General features: G+C 39.1%; 1 protein-coding gene across 6 annotated transcripts in view; it reads right to left on the minus strand.

Annotated features, from left to right (window-relative positions):
- AGTPBP1 (ATP/GTP binding protein 1) overlaps positions 1 to 16,415 on the minus strand; it is a 76,617-nt gene that overhangs the window by 14,971 nt on the left and 45,231 nt on the right. For 3 of the 6 annotated variants that reach the window (XR_001411293.1, XM_014936435.1, XM_014936425.1), the window contains exons 21-26: positions 13,968 to 14,121; positions 13,030 to 13,210; positions 11,416 to 11,545; positions 10,917 to 11,048; positions 9,108 to 9,284; positions 1,666 to 1,826 (exon numbers count right to left, since the gene is read on the minus strand). Coding sequence is in view for 4 of the 6 variants with exons in the window: in XM_014936435.1 (XP_014791921.1) it covers positions 1,666 to 1,826; positions 9,108 to 9,284; positions 10,917 to 11,048; positions 11,416 to 11,545; positions 13,030 to 13,210; positions 13,968 to 14,121 (935 nt within the window). In the remaining 2 variants the exon portion in view is untranslated. The other 3 variants (XR_001411295.1, XM_014936449.1, XM_014936461.1) reach the window with 3 other exon arrangements.

Genomic DNA, 16,415 nt, shown 5'->3' on the forward strand with positions numbered 1-16,415 from the left:
GGAGGCTGTGGTGTTTGAACATCCACCAGCTTTTTTGGTGCCCTCTTCCCTCCAGCATGTTATAGCATGGGACTCTTCCAAGCAGATACCTGAAGAGACCAAAGTGTGCTCACCCAAAGTCCAGTGCTGTCACCTTGCCTATTTTGCCCTGCTTCCTCCTCTTGGGAACCTAAACTCCATCTCATGGTCACTGCAGACAAGGCTGCCTTCAACGTTTACATCCCAACGTCCTTGTTTCTGAATACCAGATCCAGCAGAGCACCTTTCCTTGTTAGTTCTTGTATCACTTGGGTCCGTAAGTTGTCATTGATGCTCTCCAGAAATCTCCTGGACTGCTGATGCCTTGCTGTGTTGTTCCTCCAGAAGATATCGGGGTGGTTACAGAGCTTACAAACATGATCCCCTGATATTGGGGGATCTAGTCATCACTAGAGTGATAGATATCTATGCATCACAACGTTAAACACTTTCTTAAGTTCCTCCTATTTTTCTTATCACCTTTTAGCTTACACTTCGCTTTTCATTATTATCTGCAGATGCTAAGCATGAACACAAGCTGCAGTCTCTCCCAGTACCGAAAACACGTATTTAAATGCTGGAACTAAACATCATCTCTGCCTTCCATAGGGTACCACAGATGCCCTCCCATACCTCTGCTAGTTTTGCATTGTCTACGGATAAATTGCTTATTAGTTTAGCATCTAATCAAAGTCTTAGTCTCAAGCACCTCCTTGTTACAGTTGCACAAAATCAATAATAAATTTCATTTTTTCCCCAAATTGTCATAGTATTGCTTCAGCTAAGTTGGAGCTACAACCAAAGCCACTGTAAACATGTTTTTGGCTCTATTCCAATGGTAACATATCAGAGTGCGTAAATCTTACTCTTTTCTAATTTAATGTTTCTCTGCAGTAGGGAACTCTGCTTTATTTAATTTCTAACCAGATTTTCAGAAAGAGATGCTTGCACATTTGGAATAATTTATTTGCTGTGCATTCCCAATTACTGTGTACATGTGGATACTTCAGTGATGAATTACACAAATAGTGTAATATGCAATATTGCAATAGTATGCATACTTTTGCAAATCTATCTCTAATTTTAAGAATTGGCAACTTAATAAGCTAGCTACTGAGCAGATACAATACATTTCTTTTGTGACCTAAACCTTATTTCACAAGTTTTAAATTCTTTAAATATTTTTATATATCTCTACCAAAGGGGAAAACAAAATGTTTGGAAGAAAAACTTACAGATCTCCCAGTGCTTTAACTCAAGTACTTTAAGTCTGTCAAAATGTATTTTTAATACTGTAGCCAGCAACATAAAAAGAAATGCTCTCAAAGAGAAAATTCAAACCTAAAAACTAATGGGTTTTACCACATGTAATAACTCCCCAATGACATCAAAATTGCCAGTGTTTATCTCAGCAACAAATGTGACATATAGCCCAACTCTGTAGTTACTGCTTTCTTCAAATGTTTGAAGCAACTGAATTAACACAGTAGGACTGAGATATATTCAGATTAATGCTACACTAACAGGTCACAACACATCAACAGTTTTTATGATGAGTGGAAGAACATTTCTGAGAGAATCTTTACGTTACTTGAGAAACTGCAACGTCTTGAAAAAAAAAAGGTAAATATAATAAATGTGCACTACCTTGTCACTTTACAGCTTGATTCAATCAGCTCATTTTCAATATCCAACAGACTAGAAGGCAGGTTGTATTCCCAAGGAGAGGCCATTCTTTTCAAACGCAGTAAGCCAACACAGAACTTTGCTCCCATCTCCTCCAGTTCTCTTGTCCCTATCTGCAATCCCTAATTTAAAATAAGATTTAAAAATACAAAATAGGTACATGCAGATGGACTCACGTATACTGCAGAATTACAATTTAGAACGCATTAAGTTATTTTATTTAATACACTTTCTAGGTCTAAAGACAGAACAAATAAGAACTTTAGAGTAAGCACTTAGCAAGAGCATCAGAGAAAACTCAAGAGAGTAACAACATGATTCCTCTAAGGCTGAATACACATTTCTGGACAAATTCACATTTCTTTGGAGCTTCCTAGTCTATGCTTTTAGCACCTTAATATTAACAGGACTTAACCCAGTCACACTGGAAGAGAGACAGAGATCACGTCCAAGTTCGTAAGCATAAATTATTTTAAGAACTTGAGACAATGTTTATAAAAAGGAAATTAAAGTACTAAAATTTCAAATACAAGATTCTTCAACATAAATTCCATCAGAAAGAAAAAAACGAGTGAATTCATATCGTAGTTTTGATCAAGTTCATTGCTATGTTCTGACATACAAATAACATTATTTAAGGTAATAAAATTACTCCTTAACACAAACATCTCTTCTCCTCCTGTAAGTTAGAGACTACATATATTAATTGACAGCATTTATTCACACATTTAGTAATTAAAAACAACAAACATAAAGTATCAAAAGCTATAGCTGTTTTCTAAATTGAATGATATACCAAGGCACTTTCCTCTGCAGAGTATTTAGGAGGTCAAGGACAGTAAGAAGAGCTTCCTCAAGCACATTAGTAGCAAAAGGACTAGGGAAAATGTGGGCCCGCTGCTGAACGAGGCAGGTGCCCTGATGACAAAAGATGCAAAGAAGGTGGAGTTACTGAATGCCTTCATTGCTTCAGTCTTTACTACTAAGGCGAGCCCTCAGAAACCCAAACTCTGAAGGTGGGAGAGAGGGACTGGAGAAAAGAAGATTCTCCCTTGATCGAAGAGGATTGGGTTAGGGATCATTTGAGCAAACTTGACACCCACAAATCTGCTGGCCTTGATGGGATGCACCTGCAAGTGCTGAGGGAGCAGGTGCCCTGATGACAAAAGATGCAAAGAAGGTGGAGTTACTGAATGCCTTCATTGCTTCAGTCTTTACTACTAAGGCGAGCCCTCAGAAACCCAAACTCTGAAGGTGGCTGAGAGCGACTGGAGCAAAGAAGATTCTCCCTTGATCGAAAAGGATTGGGTTAGGGATCATTTGAGCAAACTTGACACCCACAAATCTGCTGGCCTTGATGGGATGCACCTGCAAGTGCTGAGGGAGCTGGCGGATGTTATTATGCAGCTGCTCTCCATATTCTTTGAAAGGTCATGGAGAACAGGAGAGGTACCTGAGAACTGGAGGAAAGCCAATGTCACTCCTGTCTTCAAAAAGGGCAAGAAGGAGGACCTTGGAAACTACAGGCCGGTCAGCCTCACCTCCATCCCTGGTAAGGTGATGGAACAGCTCGTGTTAGTGTATGTTGTCTACCTTGACTTCAGCACGGCTTTTTACACTGTCTCCCATGACATCCTCATAGGTAAGCTTAGGAATCATGGGTGAGATGGGAGTACAGTGAGGTGGATTGAGAACTGGTTGAATGGTGTTAGTGTATGTTGTCTACCTTGACTTCAGCACGGCTTTTTACACTGTCTCCCATGACATCCTCATAGGTAAGCTTAGGAATCATGGGTGAGATGGGAGTACAGTGAGGTGGATTGAGAACTGGTTGAATGGCAGAACTCAGAGGGTTGTGATCAGTGGTGCAGATAGAGTTGGAGGCCTGTAACTAACGGTGTTCCCCACCTGGATGAGGGGACAGTCAACCCTCAGAGAGTTTACTGATACAAAACCGGGAGAAGTGGCTGACACACCAGAAGGCTGTGCCACCATTCAGCGAGACCTGAACAGGCTAGAAAGTTGAGCAGAGAGGAACCCAATGCTGCTCAATGAGGGCAAATGTAGGGTCCTGCACCTTGGGAGGAACAACCCCATATACCGGCACAGGTTTGGGGCCGACCTGACAGAAGGCAGCTCTGCAGAAAGGAACCTGGGATTCCTGGTTGTCCATGAGGCAGCAATGTGCCCTTGTGGCCAAGAGTTGGAGGCCTGTAACTAACGGTGTTCCCCACCTGGATGAGGGGACAGTCAACCCTCAGAGAGTTTACTGATACAAAACCGGGAGAAGTGGCTGACACACCAGAAGGCTGTGCCACCATTCAGCGAGACCTGAACAGGCTAGAAAGTTGAGCAGAGAGGAACCCAATGCTGCTCAATGAGGGCAAATGTAGGGTCCTGCACCTTGGGAGGAACAACCCCATATACCGGCACAGGTTTGGGGCCGACCTGACAGAAGGCAGCTCTGCAGAAAGGAACCTGGGATTCCTGGTTGTCCATGAGGCAGCAATGTGCCCTTGTGGCCAAGAATGTAAATGGTCTCCTGGGGTGTATTAAAATAACTGTGGCCAGCAGACTGAGGAACATTATCCTCTCCCTCTACTCTGCCCTGGTGAGGCCACATCTGGAGTACTGTGTCCAGTTCTGGGCTCCTCAGTTCAAGAGAGACAAGGAACTGCTGGAGAGAGTCCACTGGAAGATGATCAAGGGAATGGAGCATCTCTTTTAGGAGGAATAGCTGAGAGACCTGGGTCTGTTTAGCCTGGAGAAGAGAAGATTGAGATGGGAACTCATCAATGCTTATAAGTATCTAAAGGGTGGGTGTCAAGAAGCCAGGGTCAGACTCTTTTCAGTGGTGCCCAGTGATAGCGTAAGGGTCAACAGACACAAGCTGAAACACAGGAAATTCCATCTCAATGTAAGGAAACACTACTTTACTTTGAGGGTTGCAGGCTGCCCAGAAAGGTTGTAGAATTCTTCTTTGGAGATATTCAAAACCCAACTGGATGCATTCCTGTGCAACCTGTTCTTGGCAGGGAGTTGCACCTGCAAAGCAGGTTGAACCTGCCTTGGCAGGGAGGTTGGACTAGATGGTATCTAAAGCTCCCTTCTTAACCCCTGCCATTCCAGAGTGACCCTCAATGCTTATGGAATTGGCCAGTACTGACTGTATATACACTAACAAATTCTATGTCACAACCCAACTCAATCTCCTCCTTTCTTTTGATCTTCTAAGCCTCTTAAGGTAACGGGTAGTTAAAAAGCAGCTTTGACAAAACAATCAGAGAAGCAGAACCTCCAGGAATTGGTGGTAAGCTAAATCATCAAGTAGAAAAAGACATGAAGCAAAAAGAATGGAGAAGCAATTTTTTTTACTAAACGCTAACACACGCACACATGCTTTGTATATGTTGCCATTTTAAAATGTATTTTAAAATGCAAGGTTTAAAAGAAAGTGTTATGTTGCTCCAGAAATGGTACAGTCTCCACATTCTTTATGTACTTCTGTTTTGAACATATGCACACTTCACAAATGGCAAGTTTGATTTTATTTTTCTTGTGAGTTTTTTTTTAACTCCGTAGTTCTTCATAAACAAGGTGCTTTTTAGCACAAGGTAGATACAACAAACAAGATAGCTAAAGTTATATCCACTATTCTAAACAGTGCCATCCTCCAGCCAAATGGTACAGAAACCTGTTAGCAGTGAACAAGAGTTGGATATTTTAGTATTATTGTTAATAGTAATGCTACTCACCTCTTTTATAATGCTTTTGTGCTGTAGGTTTCAAAGCACTTTATTAATAAAGGAAGAATTATCCTCACTTTACTGATGGAGAAATGGAGGCAGAGAGGGTTGAAGCGATTTGCACAGTGTCTCACAGCATGTCACTGACCCCGCTGGGAACAGAAATCAGTTCTCCTCACTCCCAGTGCAGTACCTTATCCACAGAGGCCAATTTTTTGTTTTTGTTTTGTATTTGTTTGCACGTCAGTAACATTCGAAGACCCCAATCATAGCTGGGGCTCCACTACGCTAATCACAGGAAGACACAGTCCCTGCCCCAAAGAGATTAAAATAACATTAAGGACAAGAGGCAACAAGTATGCAGAAGAGGAAGGAGAAGGGTAACAGTAATCTTACTGTTACTCAGATTACTGATGTGCACAACTTGATGGTTCAGAAACTTTTCCAATCATTGTCTACATCTGTTGCTGAAGAAGTTATCGTTAGTTGAAAGATTCCTTACAGACAGTATAATAGGAGTGGCTGTAAGTTGAAAAAGGACAAGAACACAGTAGGAAAGAAGGTGCAAAGACAATTGTTAGAAAGATAAACAGCGTGTGCATGTTCCGTGGCTGCTATTTTGAGCACAGCAGAAAGAGGATGTAACTAAAGAGAGACCTAAATGGATCAGATTGCAGGTGGATAACTGTGAAATGCCTGGACAATAAAATTTGCACTTACTATACTGGAAGGTCTACATACTTGGCGCTAAAAGCCCATGCCAAACTCTATATTTACTTCTGTCATTTCTTTAAATCACATCGGAGAATGCAATAACATGCAGCTGCCAAACACCACATTTCTTAATGCATTGTTATTCTTCCATCAGCCAAATCTCTTAATTTCCATGAAGCAAGAGACTCAAAGAATGTTTCAGGAAATAATAATGAACAGTTGCCCTAACTCAGGGAGCTGAGGTGAAGTTCTTTTTCACTGAAGCCTTCAATTACACTCTTCTTGATCTTCTAATCACCTTCAACTGTTGTTCTAGAACCTTTAACTGTGGCCTATTAAAGTTCCTGAAGTGTTACACGCATTGCTTTTATGCACAAGCCACCTGGAAGTAGCAGCTGCTTTTTTTTTTGTTATTTTTAAACATGGATGGAATTTCATTCTTTTTTCTTTACATTTCATACAACCGTTTTCCTTCTGGACAGTAACATTTCAGATGGCAGGCTGAAGTCCTCCTTACTAAACATGTCATGAGAATACCTTCATATGAATAGAACACCTCAGCGATGAACTTTGCTACCTGAAAGCACAGATGCAAAGCAAAGGCATAACAGAATGTGACCTCAAGTTGAGAAGAACATTCCTGTAATATGTACTTAATAAATTGAGAACAGCCATACTATGTCAGCTGGACAGTAAGACATCATCTTTTTCTTCTGCTTTCTAATTCAGCAGAGGCTACAAAGATGTGATCATTTTTGAGAATTCAAAATCTGGAGACTGAAGAATCACAGTAACTGACAAAGTTTGTTGACTGAATCTGTATCTCCTAACGTCGTCTCTTTACACGCATCATAAAATTGCCAGATAATAAAATCTTCTTGATTTACTTAAAAATTAAGCAATACTCTCAAGCTTGTTAATCTCCAGTCAGGAAAGGGACTGATTTCAGTTTTCAGGTGGTTTCAATTACTGAAGAAATTCTTCTTTTGTCTGGCGTCTTAATTATGCTCCGTTGTAGATCTTGGAGCATCTTTGCATCCAAACGCTTGGTTTTTGGTGTCTTGAATCACAGATGACTGATCAATACTTGCAGTACTAATTCTCAACACAGAACAAAGGTGCCACGCAAGCAGTTAAAACAAGGTTGCTTCAAGAGACAACTCTATCACCAGGGATTCTAAGTTCAAGTAAGGATTGCTAACTCCAGTTCAACAGCTTCCTGGCTGAAAATAGTCTAGTATGACCATTTTCTGAGTAAAATAAAAAATAATAAAAACCGGTGTCCTGAGAATATCCAGCTTTGGCAAAGACAGCATTTCTTCCACAAAAAACAGAAATTGTTGAGTAATTCTCTTTGTGCTTTGAACAATATTTATCGATGATGCCAAACCAGAAGACGACTGGAAAAGTGCTTCAGACATTTTCATAGTAAGCCTGAGCATTATCATAGTGAGGAAAAAACCAAAGAATCTTCCTATATTTTCAGAGGATGACTAAGACTTCACAAATTGTTTTATTCCAAATGAAATGAATGACAGAACAAAAATTTTGTCTCATCAGCGAATTTATATTACACAGAAGAATGCTCTTCCTTTTTGAGGAAATAATTTTTCCACAGAATTCAGCCATTTTTTCCTCCCTTCCTGAAGGGCTCTGCAGGTGAAGCAAATCGAAAAGTTTGCCCGCAAACCATCTTCAATTCACGTTTCTTAAGAACTTTCTGTACCAACACTGCTAAAGCCATGAAGATTGTTTCAGAATATTCTGGAAGTTCCAAAATGAGCAAGTTGGATAACTTAGCCATTTTTCAAAGCTCCATAGTTATGTCATCTGAGGAACAATGGAATATTCTGACAATAGCAGGAACACCTGTGTTGTTAATTGACAAAATTAACTCATTCATTTAGTAGTTACAGACCTACTGAAATTCCTGCCAAACTGTCCTCCTTCTTATCTCCTAGGGAGATAAGCATGGGTGTTGGAGCATGCATTAATACATTAAATATACATGGCTCCAACTTAACTTTTTGTTTTGTTTCTGTCCTGCTCCACTCCTTGATTGCAGCCTTCTGGTCCTCTTTTTGACAAGCACCTTAATCAAGGTTCGTGGGCTTTTTCTTGGTTAGCATTCCTAAGTTATTTTCAAGCAGAGGAAACTGACTTATTCCATGAATGTTCATTTTAAAGACTTGTTTCAATTTGTAGCTAAATTTAACCCAGTGACAGAAAGTGGAGATCAGATGCTAGGGCTGTTGTTACCCTCTTTTCCCCTACCAGTATTTTCTTTGAAGTAAGTTTTCTGCTAGTGAGAAACTATGAACAGGGTCACCTTTTGTTTTCAAATATCCAGCCCCACTAACACTTTTGAAGGAGATACATTGAAAACAAGTTTTAAGTCAAGAAGTCAACCAATAATGATGAGTTCAGAGATGTGTAATTTGTAGTTCTGGTAAGCTGATATTAAAGTGGTTTGATTTATAAGTGTGTTTCCGCAGCTACACAGTAAAATTCTGTAAGGGATGCTACTAAGTGTCCACTGAGGAACCATGAACTGCTATGGTGAAGTCTGAAATGACCATGTGTAAAGGAGATTTTTGTTCTAATATTGGTATTTATTACTACCCAATTTTAGTCATCTAATAGAAAGAACAGTTCTGATTTTTTTAACTACATGCGTACATATGTGTTGCAAGCAATAATTAATATTAATCTTGTTAAAACAGCCGATAAGCATAACATATTAGGGGATGGGGGATGTTAAGTGACAGCTGAAGTCTGTTACGCAAACTATAATATTATAAATGATATAATGTCACTCTAATATTAGTGTACACAGAAGAGTTTTAGAAGTTTAAAGCAAGCAAGAGGAACTGTAGAACAAGATACCAATGCAAACAGAAGAAATTATAAAGCAAGAACAGTTTAACTGATATGTTTTCTTACCTTATATTTGCCCTGGTCACATCCACATAACGTGCTTTCCATTGTGTAGCTCCTTTGTACTCCTATCTCTCTCCAGACAACAACTCGTGCTGTAGATTCCTTAGACTTTTCCACTACAAAGCTGCAGCTGCCCATGCAGAATGCTGGGGCAGTTTGACTCAGGATCTTGGGGAGTGCCTGCAGGACAGCAATTTGAAAACACAGCGATCCTTTTACTTCACTTACGCAAGCAAGGGCGAGGGAAATACACAATTACAAACTGTTATCAGAGAATTTTGCTGCACTCTGAATTAAAAGAACAAGAATGAAAATATTTTTCCATCCTGAGTTTTCATAACACGGTGTGTTCAAGTGACAACAGGTTTGCCATGTCCTACTTACTAAATTTTATCTTTTTTTTAAGACTCATTCTCTAAAATTGTTAGTCATGTGGGCAAGTATCAAGATACAAAAGTATTCTTCTGGTGATCACCATCTCCTAATTCACTAAACTAACTTTGCTCAAACTAACTGTACTACATACCCCATATAATTAATTAATTTAATTCAGTTTCAGCAATCCAATTTGCAGGCTTAACACAGGCAGTATTTTATAGTACGCAAAATTAATTTGTATTCAGCAAAGTACCAGGTGCATATTTAATTTCAAGAACAGGAATTACAGTTCAATATAACTGCTTACGTGGCAACTTTGGAAAGAATCAAGATAAGGTTATGCAAATGTATGTATTCAACTAACGCTAAGTGACAACGTTCTTTCCAGCTTTCATTTGTATCAGTTAAGCCAAGACACAAGACCACTCTGAATTTTCTATTTCAATACTACATATATCATTATTAGCGTAAGCTTGCCCAAACATTTCAGTTCGCCTTTTTGAAACCAAAAGGCATTTCCCCCACTACACTTACTATTGTCTTTTGGTAGTGGAGGCTGAAGTGGCAAAACCCCATACAAACATGTTGAGCAGCAGATGTGAATGGCATTGGACTCAATACCCAGATAGTAACACAAGAAAATCAAGGAGCGATAGATTATTCTTTTTTAAAGTGAGGAAGATTTGAGAAAAAAAAATATCTGAAAGCATCTGTACTCAATCACACTCATGGATGCATAACAACTGTGCATTCACAGCCCTTCAAGCTCAACTCTGCATCTCATCAAACCCCCAAGATGTATTTCATCACGGGGTTTGGACGCTTAAGAGTGCACAGATCTGCAGTTGCCACAAGGCGGCAGTGGAATTACGCAGAAGAAACAGGTAACATTAATCTTTAAATCTTGTGGAATTTTTGAAAGCTTATACAAGGCAGTGGATGGTGTTTGAGCAAGTTTATCATATATATGTATTAGGGGCACATGCCTTAACTGTACGTCTTTAAGAGGAACCTTGCCCATTTCCCATACACAAAAATTAGTGTTTCTCAGAGCAGTTCAGTATTTTTATTTTCTTGTTCCTGGAATACTGTTTATCATGCTTAAATGACTCTTTTTTCATCCAGTAATTCTATATTCACAGAAGCATATTTTCCATTTATTCACTATAATGCTAATGTTGAACACAAAAAACCACATATTTGTACAAAGACTCAAAAAAATAAAGCACTCTACTATCAGTAAATCCTTAGCTGTATTAGCGTACAATGTTTAAAGCTCTCAAAATACTTTGAATTATACTCATGTACTAAAAATAGATAATTCTAAATAAGCCTGCTTATCATATAAAGTCACTTTGTGCACAGAATAATCTTGGGAAGTTATTTGAAAAGTACATTCCAAACTCATGCCAAGTGTAGAAATGTCAAACTTACTCTGTAACCAGGGTCTTCCATCAGGTCACAAGAGGAAGCATTAACATTTGTGTGCCACATTGTCTCTTTGATGCTGCAGCCATACATAAATACATTCTTTTTACGAGAGTGACCATGATAATCGCAGTAAACCTGCAATAAATCATTTGGCAAAATAAAGCCAAGGCATATGGAATTAACATTTTATAAAAGCAGTAGAAGGACAAATAAAAAAATTTCATTTGTACTGTTGAAAGTTCCAAAGAATTAGGAAACACAACTCTTTATAAAATTAACTTGTCCATTAAGACAAAGAATGTAGGATTCATCTAAGGAAGGTTTAGCCTTCTACCCTAGCAAAGCAAACAGATTTAGATCTAAAGTTTTGCAGAAGACCAGTTCTCCAAGTCAAAGTTAAGCATGACACTGTTTACAGGATCATATTAAAATGTTTACTTTACAGACTAGCTACACAGACAAGGTTAAAAAGATTCAGAATTGCTTACACACACATACTCACCACAGGTAAACGTTTTATAGCAGCCAGATATTGCAGTAACCCTTTAGCATGGTAAATAGTGGGATGCAGATCTGGATTTGGATTTTGCCACTGTCTGTTTAAATCTTCTCCACTTAAAGAGCAACGGTGGCTATTGTGGGGGGGTGGAAAAACGCATGATGTAGTCTGCATTATCATACTTTTAAATAAGCCTCCCCCCACCTCAAGTTTTCATTGTCACCACTGCTTCTTTGGAAGGAGTCTGGCAAGAAACAAACTTCAGTTTTCTAACATGTGAAATAATAGAAGTGTTTGGGGGGTTTTAAGTTATATTATAGAAAATCTAAAAATAAATTAAAGCTTCTTATATGAAGTCAGTAACAATCTTGCTTATTTGCTGTTGAAAATGAATGCTTGCAACTCTATTCAAATGCTAGTACAAAATCACTAATTTTGAACATATGGTATCTTTACAGTTTTGGTGTCTTGACTTCTGTAATATAAACACTACTGTCAAACAAATCTAAGACTTGAAACATTAAGTTGCTAGGAGACAAGTAGCTGTGAAGAAAAAAAAAGAAAGAAAGAAAAAGACAACCAAAAAACCCAGTAAACAAAGAAAGATCATCTCTCTACTCAGTAAACTAACAGCAAGAATTTTTAAACTTGCAGAAATTAATGTTCGTGCAGTCATCTTCAGTACATATGTGTTTAGACTGTGTCTGCTGGGACAAATTTCTTAGTTGTCCCTGTATTACACTTTCACTTGTATTCTGAATGGTTTAATTCCAGGTGTTCTGTTATATACATGCTTTTACATATATAAAGACAGGGTTCTACTGAAATCCACAATTGGTTTGACTTTTGTTATTTTATTCACAAAACCTTTTAAAATACTACCTATAGCTAGGCAAGATGGAACTGTAGATTCACCATACCAAATTTGCAGTTGATATGAATTCCCTGTAACTAAGTAAATGTAGACTGCTGAATGCTTACTCATAGCAGTATCAAAAGGCTCTGAAATATCCCTTAACTTTATTAAGGAAAGTGGTAGTAAATGAAAGAATTACCATCAATAACTGAAATCAAACCAGGATAGATACTCTCTTACCCTTCTCCTGCACAACTATTAACTTTCCCCATTTTAATAACATTTGGTAACAGCCATTTCCATAACATCCTTCTAAAAACTATAACTAAAAAAAAAAAAAGAAGAGAAGTTACATAAAAAGTTCTTTCAGATACAAGGACTCTTCTTTTTCATGAGACCATGAACTTGTTTAGCTTTTCCAAAAAGCAGCTGTGCTTTCATATAACACTCTACACCTACCAAGACTGTCTCTTCAGAGAGACAATTAAAATGCCCTGTCAATCACATAGAAATTATTATTATCCTTGAACAACTGAAAATACTGTTTATAATAAACTGAAATACATGTATAAGTGCATCTGCCTTTAAAAAGCCAAAATATTGAACAATCCTAGCGATTTTGTGGGGTTTTTTTTATATTAAGTACAACATTTGTATGTTTTCAGGATTAGTTTAGATTCTCTCTTTTTTTTTTTTTTTTAATAACAGATGCAAAGACTTAGTAGTACAGGTTACATATCTGCGAGTAAACTTATGCTTACTTTCCATTGATGACGCCATCTGGATTGAGCATAGGAATAATTTTGAAAATGTAAGATTCTCGTAAACATTGGGCACTTGGATTATTACTCATAAGGTATTCCAGTGTTCCCTTCATGACCCAGCTTGCATTCGTCTCTCCAGGATGTACACGAGCGGATAGGAAAACGTAAGGACGATTCCCTAAAAGAAGTATACACAGAAGTTCAAAATATGATTCAAGCTACGTAAACAGTTTCAGAACAGTAAACAGAAAAAAAGAGGCAGTAGCCAGCTCCATTTATTAAAATGAAAAACACAGTATTTGGGAGTTGAGTATTAATGAGTATCAGTATTATTGACAGAGCTTGCCAGAATATTGTTATGAGGACTGCTAATTACAGAATTCTCACAAAGGAGCTTTAAATCCAACTGGGCAATTATACAGTCAGAAGTACTTTGAACTGACAATTACGATACACTAATTTTGATGGCGTTTTTTCCAACAGCCAAGAAAAAGACTGCGGTGGAAGAACAAACCAGGAATGCTGTCATAACTAAAGCTCACTTCGTACCACAGTAGCTTAGATATTGGCTTTATGAAAGCTTTTTTGAAAAGCAAATAACCCAAGCACTTGGAGAAAAAAGGTACTCAGAAGTCAGGTATTCTTTTCCAAGAAGAGTCATCTGCAAAACGTAACACACAAAAATATGTAGCAACTGATTTAAAATATAAGACTATATATACTTTTAGATATCTAAACATCCTTCTTTGACTACCACAAATAAGTATTATTAAATACAAAGCAAATCCTGAATATTGATGACTCAATTTAATTAAATCCATTCACTTTATTTTATATTGCTATTTTTACAAGGCACAAGTTAATACCAAATTTTTTTTCGTAAAGAGCTAGCTCTACATTATTTTCAGTTCATGAGAATGAAAAGTCATACTTACTGAACTGACAGATATGTTCATAGTAATTGGACTCTGGCATGGCTGTAATAGTGACTAAGGGACAGCTGTTGCCTGCCAGGGTCTCACAGAGAACATCTTGTCGAAAATATATCTGTTGAGGGTTGTGCATAGATTCCAGCTTCTGAAGATGCATCTTCATCCCAAAAATAACAAAAAAATACTTCAGATCTTTTGCAGTCACCTGTCACAGCACATTTCCTCAGGAAGATTTAATCAATCTTTCTATTTTTCTGAACAATGTTCAAGTTTCCATCATAATTTTGATCATGAAATTTCATTCTCTACATCTCTGACTGACCGAATACTTCTCTTTACAGAGTCTGTTTTTCCAATTGCTTTGAAGAAGCTGAAGGCGCAGAGGGTACATTATTTCCTACCAGATGAAACTGTAAGGCTATGTGGAAGGTAAGAACCTCTGCTTCATTAGTGTTATCTGATCAGGGACCTTTTCAGTGCAAAAGGGGATAACAAGTAAAGGGTGAAGCAATAAACAGGGAGAAACAATCCTGGTTGACAAGACATAACAGAAACAACAGTGAAGACCAAAGTCTCTAGTCTCTGACTGATGGGCCATTCAGAATCTGCAAGGCAAGGCTTTGGAGAGGGTCACTTGAGGGACAAGGAGGGAACAAAAAGGAACATGAGTATTTCTGGATATCCAAGGAGGGCCTGTAGGACTACACGAAACTTCTGCACCCAATCCCTAAGGTCTGCCCTTAGCTATCTCTCTGTGCAGCCTCACTCTCTACCCCATGCATGCAAGTGCTGTGTGGACTATGTGCAACTAGGATGACAGGTGTGATTGGATTTGGGGTCAGCAACTGTAGTGAGCATGGGTTTCAGCACCAGTAGTTGCAGAGGCCACACCTCTTGGGAGCATCTCTGTGTGCACCGTAGATTTTGTGTCCAAAGTGCCAGCTACTGTTGAGATCAAAGTGAGCAGACTTGACGCCAGCAGCTGGAGCTGTAGGCCGTGTAGGCACCCTTTGGTCTGTGGTGTCAGCAATGGAAGCAAGAGGAGGTCTCAGTCCCAGCCAGGAGTGGGTATGGGTCTTGATGGACAGCTGCTGGGACAAGAACAGCGTGTGTCCCAGAAAACAGCTAGTAGGGTGGTGAGAGTAAGTGAAGCAAGGAAGGGCATCTCAGTGCCAGCACCTGGAGCAGGAATATGAGTTACAAGCCCAGGCGCCTGGTACCAGCTGCTGGAGACAAGGGGTAAGCATATGCATCTTCCCTGAAGCTAGTGTGCATAGTGGAGGTGCAAATGCAATTTGCTAGTGAACCTCAAGGTGGACTACCCAGCAAGTATAAGGTCCCAGGCAAAGCAAGGGTATCAGTTGGGCTGAAAGTCCATGCTGGCATCTGGGGGGAACAAGCGTAGAGTGCCTGTGAGAAAACTGTGTGGGTGCATGCATCCATGTGCTAGTGAGCACCAGGCTGGACAGCAGGTAAGAGAGACTGGAATCCAGGCAGAGGCATGGCACAGATGGGCCATGCCAGTCGCCCACAAATGTGCATGCACTTGCGATCCTAGAGAGTTGGTGAGTGTGTACTTTTACTAGTGAACAGCCATCCTTACCAGCTGGACAGGAGAAAAGGGACTTGTGTGCCTGCAGTTATCCTTTAAGCAAGTCCTGGGGACAAGGGGTGTGTGCAAGTGTGTGTGCATGAGTGTCTCTCTCTCTTTGGGATACACGCTCAAGATTCACTAGCGGTTGAACCTACGAGCAAACGGGAAAGCAGCAGACAAGTCCATCAGTCTGGGACAGAGACCCCCAGGCCCCTTGGCTGGGCTCCAGCCCCCAGGCAGGAGGAACGGCCAGGTCCCAGTGCTGTTGGAGGCAGCAGCTGCTTGTAACATCCCTTAACAGGTACTTCTTCCAAAAGCAAGAATGGCTTAGTAAAAAGCTTCATCCAGCACTGTTACACACTGCTCACTGAGCCCCCAGGTTAGCTTTTATTGCTATGACATAAACAACCACCAGACATTCTAGCCAAGAGCTTTGCTTAGTCCTAAAAGCTTCGTAACTTTTCTTCAGCCAATTCATTATCATTGAAAGGTCTCTAATTATCTTAAATATAGTAACTTGAATAGGTTAGTTAGGAAGAGGTGTATGTAGAACAGAAAGATATGAGTCATTTGACTCAGACACAAATTACTTCATCCAGTTAGCAACACTTCCAGTTGATTATGAATTATGATTCCTAGAAAAATCAATTAGACTGCAAGTAAGGATCAATTTTATTTTGCTAGGACCTCTTTAGAACAACCTAAATACTTCACCAGTTTAAACACTAATACTTTATGAAAATTGTCAATTTTAAGGAGCATTTTGAACTTTATGAAAAGGAATAGAAAGAATTCACTCATGAATGTTTATGTTTCACATTGTCCAAAAGTAAAAATATTTATCTGTGTAATAAATC

Source organism: Calidris pugnax, unplaced genomic scaffold (assembly GCF_001431845.1).
Source record: "Calidris pugnax isolate Ruff unplaced genomic scaffold, ASM143184v1 scaffold2, whole genome shotgun sequence".
Classification (NCBI taxonomy): domain Eukaryota; kingdom Metazoa; phylum Chordata; class Aves; order Charadriiformes; family Scolopacidae; genus Calidris; species Calidris pugnax.